General features: G+C 37.4%; 1 protein-coding gene across 1 annotated transcript in view; it reads left to right on the forward strand.

Annotated features, from left to right (window-relative positions):
* LOC150101218 (catenin delta-2-like) overlaps positions 1-12,942 on the forward strand; it is a 728,964-nt gene that overhangs the window by 440,089 nt on the left and 275,933 nt on the right. The window contains exon 12 of the mRNA XM_090401243.1: positions 7,479-7,639. Coding sequence (XP_090257369.1) covers positions 7,479-7,639 — 161 coding nt within the window. The remainder of the gene's footprint in view (positions 1-7,478; positions 7,640-12,942) is intronic.

Consider the following 12,942-nt stretch of genomic DNA (forward strand, 5'->3'; position numbering starts at 1 on the left):
AAAGGAATGAGAGAGTTATGGGAATGATAGAAGAGGAGAGAATAGGAACAGTATATGAGAGGGAATGAGAGAGTTATGGAAAAGATAGAAGAGGAGAGAATAGGAACAGTTGACGAGAGGAATGAGTGAGAGTTATGGGATTGATAGAAGAGGAGAGAATGGAAACAGTAGGAGAGAGGGAATGAGAGGAATGCAAGGGAGCACTGAAACCATGGATAGAGTGATGTCAGGAAGGCATGTAATGAATAAATGTTCTTGAATGAGTGGGTGTGTCCCAGGGTGGGTGGTAGCAGGGGTGGCCACCTCTTGTGTGAATGGGTACTTGGGAGAAGGGAGATGAGCACAGAGAGAAATTGTTAGAGGAGAGAGTGAGGGATGCATTTGAGCAATCGAGGAATAGGGTGGTAAGAGGTGTAATGGATGGGGACTCAGTGATCCCTGGTGTTCAAGATAGGATGCGTGAGGAGTGTTTGCCTGTAGGGATGATAGAAAGTGTGGCTATGGCAATTAAGATTGGTGAAAGGGTGGATGAGATGATTGTGATGGTAGGAACAAATGACTTGAGTGGTAATGTAAATTGGGCAGTGAGAGATATAAGATTCTTGCTTGAGGTGTTATGAAAGAACACACAAAGAGGAAGGATAGCGCGTGTGTGTGTGTGTGTTGCCTAGGTGTGATAATGACGAGCTGAGCAGAAGAGCAGTAATATTGAATAACATGATAGCTAGAATGTGTCAGAAGAGAGGATTGGAATATGTGGATGCTTGGAGGGCATTTGAGGACAGAAAGCAATTGTATACTAGAGACCCCTTCTATTTGAATGAGGAATGATTTAAGCATCTGAAGAAATTGCTGTTCCCAAATGAATTCGTGTGTCCCAGTGTGGGTGGCAGCAGGGATGGCCTCTTGTGGGAATGGGTACTTGGGAGAAGTGGGACAACATCACGTAACGCTGAGCCCAGTAGAGTCTAGAGGGCATAATGCTGGGTATAAAAACAATGGCATTTTTATGCTTTACACCAATACCAGGAGTATCCAGAATAAAGTAGAGGAATTGATGGTGCTGATAGCATCCACCTGGCCAAAGATTATTTGGATCACTGAGACATGGTTGACAGAAGAGAATATAATAACAGGAATAGAAGTAGCAGGGTACAGCAATTTTCGGCAGGATAAGAAGGGAAAGCGTGGTGTTGGAGTACTGCTTATGGTAAGTGATGACTGATGTCCTCTAAGAGTGGAGGCTTTGGATGGCAGTGACACTAATGATTTTGAAAGCATATGATGTGAGGTACAGTATTTAGTGGGGTGTTGCTACAGACCAAGGATCACAGAGGGTGGGGGACCAGGAGATGTTTAGACAGTTGAGTTTGGCAAGTGCAAGAAGAATGATTGTTATGGGAGATTTTAACTACAGTAGTATAAATTGGAGAGAGGAAGATGCATGTAGCAATAGTGGAATGGAATTTCTAGAATTCTTGAGGAACAAATGTCTTAGGCAACATGTAATAGAGGGAACAAAAGATTCAAGAGTTTTGGATTTGGTCATAGCATCAGAAGAGTTGATAATAACTGAGATGACATCTCTCCCACCAGTTGTAGAGAGTGACAATAGTCCATATGGTTTTGATTAGGAAGATGAATAGACATTCAGGAGCATCAAAGAGATGGGAACGTATGTGGAATTATAAGGCAGGTGATTACAATAGCCTTAGACGTCAACTTGGAGAAGATTCATGGAGGGAGGATTTGGAAGGCCGGGATATCATTAGTACATGGGAAATTGTGAAGGAATATTTATTAGCAGCAATAGTAATGTTTATTCCACGAGTGAAGAAGAGAACACAATTTGGATAAAAGTGGATGACAAACAATATTAAACAGGAACTGCATGCGAAAAAGAGGCTATGGAAGAGATTTAAGGAGACAGATGAAGAGTAGATGCATCAAGAATATAAGGCACAGGCCAGGAGAGTGACTAGTATTTAGGTAAGGAAGGCAGAACCGGAATACGAGAAGCGATTGGCCCTAAGATCCAAAGAAAATCCTAGGGAATATTTTTAGTCTTTCTATAATCCTATTTCAAATAATCGTAGGGAATATTTTTAGAGAAGATTCATGGAGGGAGGGTTTGGAGGGATGGAATATCATTAGTGCTTGGGAAATTGTGAAGGAATATTTGTTAGCAGCAAAAGTAAGCTGTATTCCACGGGTGAAGAAAACAACACAATTTGGAGTAAAGTGGATGACAAACAATATTAAACAGGAACTGCATGCGAAAAAGAGGCTATGGAAGAGATATAAGGAGACAGATGAAGAGTAGATGCATCAAGAATATAAGGCACAGGCCAGGAGAGTGACTAGTATGGTAAGGAAGGCGAAACCGGAATACGAGAAGCGATTGGCCCTAAGATTCAAAGAAAATCCTAGGGAATATTTTTAGTCTGTGGCCAGCAGGATGAGGAGAAATGACTGTGGAAGATTGACAATGTGATATAAAAACGGGAATAGAGTGACTGATGCAGAGTACATAGTGAAATTGTTCAATGAACACTTTGTTGGAATATTTCATCCTGGAACAGTAAATTTTAATACTAGAAGGATAGGGCAGGTTCGAGGTTTAGAAGTGCAGGAGGAGAATGTGTTCCAGATTCTGAGTACTCTGGATGTCAGTAAAGCTGTGGGACTGGATGGTATTTCACCACGAGTTTTGAGAGAATGTGCTAAAGAACTGATAGCGCCTTTGACCTGGCTTTTCAATGAAAGACTGGCTGCAGGAAAGGTGCCCAGGGAATGGAAGAAAAACAAGATAGCACCATTGCATAAGTTTGGTAGCAGACTGGATGTGTGTAATTATAGGCCAGTTTGTGTATCATCTGTAGTTGTTAAGATCTTGGAGAAATTACTGAGGGACCGTATACAGCATTGGGCAGATGAGGGTAATGTTATCTGTGAGAATCAACATGGATTTGTGAAGGGCCACTCTTATTTTAGCAGTATGTTGGCCTTTTATAATAAACTTACAAGAGCAGTAGATGATGGAAAGGTATTTAATGCCATTTTCTTGGACTTAGCGAAGGCATTTGCATGATAAGCTGATATTTAAGTTGCAGCACATGGGTTTGCATGTCAGGTTAGTCAACTCGATTCAGGATTGGCTGTCCAATAGGTATCAGAGAGTTATGTATGCTGGGGCAGTTTTGAGAGGCAGAGGGTCACAAGTGGGGTCCCACAGGGCTCAGTACTGGGACCTATATTGTTTAACCTTTATATCAATGATATTGTCAGTGGATTGCAGAGGGTTATTCAGTTGTTTGCAGATGATGCGAAGCTGGGAAGGGTTATTAGTAATAGTGCTGATGTGGTTGCCTGTAAGGGAATTTGAATAAGCTAGACAGATGGGCAAATGAATGGGGGGGTGTTAGTTTAATGCAGCAAAATGTAAGGGCTTGAGGTTTTGGATGCATCGATGGGACACTGCTTACTCTGTTGGAGGAGTTATACTGGAGGAAGTAGGAGGGACAAAAGATCTGGGTGTGATGATTGATAGAAATCTGAAATTTAGGGGACATATTGCAAAGATGGTGAAGGTAACATGGAGGATTGCTGCAATTGTGACAAGAACACTGACCTGCAAAGATAAAATAGTCATCATTCCATTGTATAAGACTCTGATCAGCAGAGACCAAAGATCTGACCTGCAGAGATAAGAGCTATCATTCCATTGTAAAAGACTCTGATCAGACCACACTTGGACTATTGTTCTCAGATTTGGTCCCCAGGATTTGAATGGAATAAATTAACTGTGGAAAGGGTACAAAGGCAGATAACAAAGATGGTTTCAGAACTGTAGAATGTTAGTTATGAGGATCGGCTGAGGGAATGTGGGCTGCAGAATAAGGAGAAGTGGTATGATTGGGACTTTTAAACTGTTAAGAGGTGGTTATAGGGTTGACACTGGGGAGTTCTTTATCTTGGTTGAATAGTGGGAAGGAGTAATGACAAGGAGCCATCCCTGGAAGTTATGAGGAGTGGTTTCTTTGCGTGGAGGGTGGTTGAACCATGGAATGCATTGCCTGATAGAGTGGGGAGTGCTAGAATGGTCAATGAGTTTAAGGAATGGTATGATAGACTTTTTTCCTAGGAGGGACCTTCCACGATGAGTCTTGATTGACTTTGTGTTTCTTAGGAAGGACCTTCCATGATGAGGCTTTTGTCTCCATGGAGGCCTGAATAAAAATAGTAATAATAATTTTCAAAGTTTTGGCCTATTTTCATTGTCTTTCTCTTTTTTATGCTGACCTTTATACCATATCTATTACAACAGTTATTCACTTTAGTCAGGAAATCTTGCTGACTTGTAGCAGATTTATTGATAAGTATGACATTGTCCGCATAAAGCAAAGAGCTGAGATTAACATATCCAATTTTGATATCAGGTTTAATACCACTTTCCTTCATGACATGATCCATATAGATAATGAAGAAAACAGGAGATAATGTTCATCCTTGTCTCACACCAGATTTAATATTAAACCATCTTCCTGTACTTCCTTGAATTCTAACTGCTGACTTACAACTCAAACAAAGACTAAGTATTTCTTGATATAATGTCCCATTGACACCATATAACTGTAGCGTTGTGAATAGTTTCTCTTAGCACCTTGTCATATGCCTTTTCCACATCTACAAAACTTAAATACAGATTTTTGTTATATTCCCATGATTTGTCAACTTGATATCGTAAAGCGAAAACCTGATCCTGACAGCCTCTATTTGGTCTGAATCCAGCTTGTTCTTCACCAAGCTTCTCTTCAACAAACCTTCTCAACCATTTCTCAAGTATACTTGCATATATCTTACCAGGAACACTCATAGAGAAATACCTCTGTAATTTTCACATTCAGTTTGATTTCCGTTTTTGTATATGGGTACTATGAGAGCTCTACTCCAATCATCTGGATTTCTTCCATCTGTCCAGGCCTTCTGAACTGTGCAGTGCAGCCACTGTAAGACTTTTATACCTCCATACCTGAGCATTTCTGGTCGAATATCATCTACTCCTGCTGCCTTTTCACATTTCAGGCTTTTGATGGCTTTTTCTACTTCAAGTATGTATATGTATTCCTGGCTGAATGCCTGGTCAGGTTTTTTACCACTGTGGTGTCATCACTGCTTGTTTAATTTCGGAATTTTTAGAATTAATTACTCCATACTTCAAGGATGTCTTTTTCTTCTGTTTTCATGTGACCTTTATCATCTCTAATTCCTTTTACAGCATTCTTTCCTTCATTTCTGAACTTTTTCAACAACCTCTGGAATATCTTGCCTCCTTCTTGATATTTATTTTCTATGTGCTTACCAAAGTCCTCCCATGACTTTTGTTGAGCTAGTTTTACACAGTGTTTAGCTTTCTTACATTTGTCTCTGTATTCTCTAAGAGCACAAGCTGACTTATTTGCCAGGAACTTTTGATATGCTTTCTTCTTTTCTTTCACTGCCTCTTTAACTTCCTGTATCTGCCATGAAGTTCTGATTTTTCTATCCTTACAGGCAACCTCACCACATACCATTCTGGCTGAATCTATCAGTATTTTTTCAGGGCTTTCCACTGAATCTCCAAGGTTTGGTTCCTGTTCTCAAACTCTTTCATTTTTTCTTCACTCATGTTTGTGTCTTTTAGTCTGCATTTCAAATCTAAGAGCTGCTCAACTTTTATTCGCTTTAAAACTTTCTTACATATTCTTCTTTTCAATATGAAATTCAATGTTATCCTGCTCAAGACTAAATGGTGATCACTTCCAATTTCATATCCTCTGTACACTCTGATGTCCTGCACTAGGTTGAAAACATCACAATCAACAATAACATAGTCAATGAGACTTTCTTATTCCTTACCTCTTCTCTCCACATGAATTTGTGTACACTTTTATGTTGTAACATGGTGGTAGTAATAACCAGTCCATGTCCTTAGCAGAAATCCAACAGTTATTTGCCATTATTGTTAGCTTTGCTCTTTTCTCAAAATTTTCCCAATATAATTTTATATGTCTAACAATCATTTCATACTCTGTTATTTAGATCCCCAACAAGGACCTTTTGCTTCTTTATTGCATTTGTTATCGCTGTACTTAATAAAATTGTATTATATTAAGTTAAAATATACAAGTCAGTGAAGATGTTGGATATGTATTTATTTATTTAATTATTTTTTAAGATGAGCCCTGGGTTGCATGCTGGAAAAATGTCATTGGCGTGCCACCTTTGACTCTCCTGCCCATCCCTCCTGTAGACTAACCATACATAAACAATACAATAAATATTTTTTCAACGGTTTCGATAACGACCCAAATGATATAAATGTGTAACAGATTAATAAAGCTAATGATGAATCGGACATTTTAGCATTTTTTGCTGTAAAAACGGAATCCTGCATGTTAATTTTTATACACAGCATAAATGCATCAAAAGGGTTGAGCAAAAACGCTAATATGGTTAGTAGTTGGAAGGGGACCAATCGTTCGATGCTGTTTGCACACTCTCCCTCGATGAGTCTTTGGACTCCCTGGAGGTATCAAATAATAATAATAATAGGGAACCACATACCCTCAAATCCTGTTGATGGCCTTAGTCATTCACAAAATTAGAAAAAAAAAAAAAAAAACATTTTCGCCAATGTGTACTGACTGTTCGGTGTTTGCTGCTGAGATGCAGCCACCACTGTATAAGCAATAACCAATAAAGCAATCACGGTGTCATGAATTTTATTGTTTTATTTTTAACAATTTGAATTATAGTATGATAGGGAAATGTAATGGTTTTGTTATATTTATATTTTATTTTAGTTGTAAGTATAGTTGTTAAAAACTAATTATTAATTAAGTTATAAAATTACTAATTTAACATAAATAAAAGAATTGGCAACAAATAAAATTGTCTCATGTGAAAACCCCCAAAAAAGTGCCCCCCCCCCCCCCCCCAAGCTACTCCTCTGTCTTCATCTGAAGGTGAGTTAACCAATTTTATATGGAGAAAACAGGTTTTTTTCTCCTGCAAAACTCAGGTTTTTCATCCCACATACAGGCAAATCAGTGAAGAGAACACACATTAATTTACAGACAAAAAATACTATTGGTGTTAGTGGGTAGTAGATGGCATTTTGTGTTGATGGTAGTAGTGTTGTGTGTAGTTGGAAGATTAACTTGGAGAGATGGTGAGTTGTGTATAATAGAGTAGTGCACCCTTCCACAATAAATCTTTGGACTCCTTCAAGGTGTCGCATAATAATAATAATAATGATGATAATAATATATATTCCTCCAGTTTATTACAATTCAATTTCATTTTTATTTGTTTTTGATTTATTTATTTCATAGTAAACAAATCAATATATAGCACTTAAATAAGAATTTGAAAGGCATTTGCCTATGGGAAAACATTCTACAAATTTTTCTAAAATATTTAATTATCATGTTTAGGAGCTGAAAAGGCCAATAATTGATGAAGCATTAGGAGTATTAGTCAACCATGTAATTATACCACACTCAGGATGGGACAGAAACAGAGATCCTAGTGACCAAATTAAGTCTCATGAAATATATTGGTCTACTGTCTTCCGCAATGCCAGTGGAGTTTTGAGGTAAGCAAAAATAAAATTTAAGGTTTGATTGAATGGATCTCCCATCCCATTACATTAAGATCAAAAAGAAGATGTAATCCTTAATATTGTTCTTTGTGCAACACGTTTAGTTTGTTTCAATCAATTTCATTATTGTTCAGATGTTTTTGATACTCCATATGGCTATCCTTACACTAATTTTCATTGTCATGTTATAAGTTTGGGGTGCTTAAGGGGCAAAGCTGTATAACTGAGAGGAGACCTCCACATAGCCTTTAAAGGAATGTGGAGAACTGACTCGTGGTGCACCCTGTTGGGTATCTACCTGGATACAGAACGGACGAGGATGGGCTGGCAATTTAGGATTTAGTCGACCAAATTGTATTCTTATTGGTTAAACCAAAATAAAAAATGATGGTACAACATGACAAAATTTCGTGCTGGCTGGGGTGTCTCCCGGTTAAACAAGGCCCCCATTGTTTTTGCCAGGGAACCAGGGCGAACAGCGAAAAGTCAGCTACTGGAACAAATCTGAAAACACACCCCAACTCAACATCACCAGAGTTAAAGATCTGTACTATCAACATAAGAAGCCTGAATGGCAAAGAAATGGAGCTAGCTGAGGAATTAGATAAGTACCAGATCGACATAATAGGGATGACTGAAACAAAAAAGACAAAAACTGGCGAGATCTTTCTGAGCAATAAATACAAAATGTTATATTCAGGCAATGACAATCAAGGAAAAGAAGGAGTAGCCATAGTATTCAACACAAAATACGAGGCTAATCTTCTTGAATGGCAGGCTGTCTCAAGTAGAGTGATGTGGGCAAATATGAGAATGGGGAACTGGACAGTGAGACTTATTTGTGCCTATGGTCCCACAGAAGGTTCTACTAAGGTAGAAGTGGAGGAATTTTTTGAGGATTTAGAGAAAGCAGCTGACACAATGAAAAGGGAAAAGTTGGTCCTTGTTTGGGATCTAAATTGCAGAGTAGGAAATTATTGTCAGACATACAAAAATGTATTGGGAAAATTTGGAGAAAAGAGCAAAGCTAATAATAATGGCAAATATGGACTGGTTATTACTAACACCATGTTCCAACATAAAAATGTGCACAAATTCACATGGAGAGAAGAGGCAAGGAATAAGAAAAGCCTCATTGACTATGTTATTGTTGATAGTGATGTTTTCTCACTGGTGCAGGACACTAGAGTGTACAGAGGATTTGAAATCGGAAGCAATCACTATTTAGTCTTGAGCGGGATAAAATTGAATTTAATATTGAAAAGAATAACATGTAAGAAAATTTTAACGCAAATTAAAGTTGAGAAACTCTCAGATGTGAACTGTAGACTAAAATACACAAAGATTATTGAAGAAAAAATGAAAGAATTTGAGAACAGGAACCAAACTTTAGAGATTCAGTGGCAAGCCTTGAAGAAAAGCTTGATTGATTCAGCCAGAGAGGCATGTGGTGAGGTTGTCTGCAAGGATGGAAAAATCAGAACTCCCTGGTGGATACAGGAAGTTAAAGAGGCAGTGAAGGAAAAGAAGAAATCATATCAAAAGTTCCTGGCAAATAAGTCAGCTTGTGCTCTTGGGGAGTACAGAGACAAATGTAAGAAAGCTAAACACTGTGTAAATCTAACTAAACAAAAGTCATGGGAGGACTTTGACAAGAACATAGAAAATAAATATCAAGAAGGTGGCAAAATATTTTTGAGGTTGTTGAAGAAGCTTAGAAATGGAGGAAACAGTACCGTAAAAGGAGTTAGAGATGATAAAGGTGACATGAAAACGGGAGAAAAATCCTTCAAGTATGGAGTAATTACTTTCAGAAATTGCTAAACGAAACACTCAACAGGCATATAGTCAGGAATACATATCCATACTTGAAGTAGAAAAAGCCATCAAAGGCTTAAAATGTGGAAAGGCAGTAAGAGTAGATGATATTCGATCAGAAATGCTGAAGTATGGTAGTATAAAAGTCTTGCAGTGGCTGCACGGCATAGTTCAGAAGGCCTGGACAGAGGGACGAATTGCTGATGATTGGAGTAGAGCTCTCATAGTATCCATATTTAAAAAGGGAAACAAAACTGAATGTGAGAATTGCAGAGGTATTTCCCTCCTGAGTGTTACTGGTAAGATATATGCAAGTATACTTGAGAAGAATTGTAGAAGCTTGGTGAGGAACAAGCTGGATTTTGGCCAAATAGAGGCTGTCAGGATCAGATCTTTACTTTACGGCAAATAGTGGAGAAATCATGGGAATATAACAAAGATCTCTATTTGAGTTTACTAGATCTGGAAAAGGCATATGATAAGGTGCCAAGAGAGAAGCTATTCAATACGCTACAGTTATATGGTGTCAGTGGGGTATTATATCAAGCAATACTTAATCTTTATTTGAGTTGTAAGTCAGCGGTTAGAATTGATGAAAGTACAGGAAGATGGTTTAATGTTAAATCTGGTGTGAGACAAGGATGTACATTATCTCCTCTGTTATTCATTATCTATATGGATCACATTATGAAGGAAAGTGGTATTAAACATGATATCAAAATTGGAGATGTTAATGTCAGCTCTTTGCTTTATGTGGACGATGTTATACTTATCAATAAATCCGCTACGAGTCGGTAAGATTCCTTGACTAAATTGAATAACTGTTGTAATAGATATGGTGTGAAGGTCAGCAATAAAAAGACAAAGACAATGAAAATAGGCAAAATAAGCAGAACCCTGTGGAACATGTATCATTTCACCTACTCAGGCACGATGTTTATTGAAGATGGCAAATTAAATATGGAAATAGACAACAGAATCAATAAAGCTGGTATAGTGGGAAGTCAAATGAATAAGAGAGAAATTGTCGGAACACTAAATTAGCTGTATACAAGACAGTGTTGAAATCAGTTTTAACTTATGAATCTGAGAGCTGGGTCAGAAGTGTAACTTGACCACAGATATGAGAATCCTCAGAAAGATTAGAGATGTGAACAGATGGCATCAATGGCAATATCATATTAAAAACGACGAGCATGTTAGGAAAGAACTTGACATTGTCAGCATCCAGGATCGCATTAGCAGAGCTAATCTCAGGTGGTATGGTCATTTAAACAGAATGCGAGGAAAGATTGGCAAAACAAGTGTTCTCTGCCAGGTTGGTAGGAAAACGACCCAGAGGAAGACTAAGTATAGGTGGATTAATACGGTACAACGTGGCTTAGATGATAGAAATATAAGATCTGATAATATCGGAGTCTTGACAAGTAACAGACTGATCTGGAGGAAAATTGTAGATATGAAGTTAGTAATGATGTAAATTTTTCTTGTAGTACTATCATATCCTGTACACCCCTTGAGGGTAAATGGCAGGAATTTGATAATGATGATGGTATAAGTTGCTACTTATTCCCCAATATATTTTTTTCCTTTCAAACTTCACATAAATATATTGTTATAGTAATTAAATTTGTGTCAGTGATTGCTGATTACATTTACTAGCCAGTATACTGGTTGTAGCAGTTTCAATAAGATTAACAAATGTTTTAGATTCATTAATTCACATTATTTTTAATAAAATATAGTCAGTAAAATCTGGTGTGATATTTTAGAGAGAGAAGAAACTATATGTTTTGCTAAGTGTCATAGTAATACCACAACATTACATTTATGTTACATTGGTGTAACTTATTTTACTTGTTTTAAATCAAATAATTTTATCATTTTTATAAATGGCAATATCAGGAGTATTTACCTGATATTGCTTGATATCTGATATCTCCAGTCATCAAAATGATAAAATTATTTGATTATATTAAACTAAGATTAATATAGTCAAATAATTTTTTCTTATTTTTTAAACTGAGAGTGGGGTACTTAAGGGTCAAAGCAGTATAACTGAGAGGAGACCTCCACATAGCCTTTAAAATAAAGCAGAGAACCCCAACCAGGGCTTTTGACCCAATGTCCAATCTTCACCTTCTTATGGTGCACACTGTTAGGTATCTACCTGGATATTGAACAAACGTGGATTGGCTGGAAATTTGGGATTTAGCCAAACAAATTGTATTCTTATTGGCTTAAACCAAAATATAAAATGATGGTACAACATGACAGAATTTCATGCCGGCTGGGGTATTGCCCGGTTTAACAAGGAACCTGTTGTTTTCACCAGGGAATCAGGGGGTGAACAGGAGCTTGCTGTGGAATTGGATAAGTACAGATCAACATAATAGGGGTGACTGAAACAAAAAAGACAAAACCTGGTGAGATTTATTTTTCTGAGCAATAAATACAAAATGTTATAATCAGACAATAACAATCAGGGAAAAGAAGTTGTAGCTATAGTGTTGAACACAAAATATGAGGCTAATCTTGAATGGCAAGCAATGTCAAGTAGAGTGATGTGGGCAAATATCAGAATGGGGAACTGGACAATGAGACTTATTTGTGCCTATGGTCCCATAGAAGGTTCTGCTAAGGTAGAAGTGGAGGAATTTTTTGAGTCTTTAGAGAAAGCAACTGACACAATGAAAAATGAAAACTTGGTCCTTGTTGGGGTCCTAAATAGCAGAGTAGGAAATGATTGTCAGACATACAAAAATATTTTGAGATAATTTTGAGAAAACAGCAAAGCTAATAATAATGACAAATATCTGTTTGATTTCTGCTCAGGACAGGGACTGGTTATTGCTAACACAATGTTCCAACATAAATATATGCATAAATTCACATGGAGAGAAGAATCAAAGAATAAGAAAAGTCTTATTAACTATGCTATTGTTGATAGTGATGTTTTCTCACTGGTGCAGGACACTACAGTGTACAGAGGATTTGAAATTGGAAGTGATCACCATTTAGTCTTGAGCAGGATTGAATTTCATACTGAAAAGAAGTACATGTAAGAAAGTTTTAAAGTGAATAAAAGTTGGTCTGCTCTCAGATTTAAACTGTAGACTAAAATACACAAATATTATTCAAGAAAAAATGAAAGAGTTTGTGAACAGGAACTAAACGTTGGAGAGTCAGTGGGAAATCCTGAAAAAAACATTGATTGATTCTGCCAGAGAGGCATGTGATGAGGTTGTATGCAAGGATAGAAAAATCAGACCTCCATGGTGGGCACAGGAAGTTAAAGAGGCAGTGAACGAAAAGAAGAAAGCATATCAAAAGTTCCTGGCAAATAAGTCAGCATCTGCTCTTAGAGAATACAGAGACAAATGTAAGGAAGCTAAACATGACTTTTGTTTAGCTAGTATACTAACTAAACAAAAGTCATGGGAAGGCTTTGGTAAGAACGTAGAAAATAAATATCAAGA

The sequence above is a fragment of the Typopeltis vanoorti genome, chromosome 12 (assembly GCF_054136105.1).
Source record: "Typopeltis vanoorti isolate ZY-2024b chromosome 12, IOZ_Tvanoo_1.0, whole genome shotgun sequence".
Lineage (NCBI taxonomy): Eukaryota > Metazoa > Arthropoda > Arachnida > Uropygi > Thelyphonidae > Typopeltis > Typopeltis vanoorti.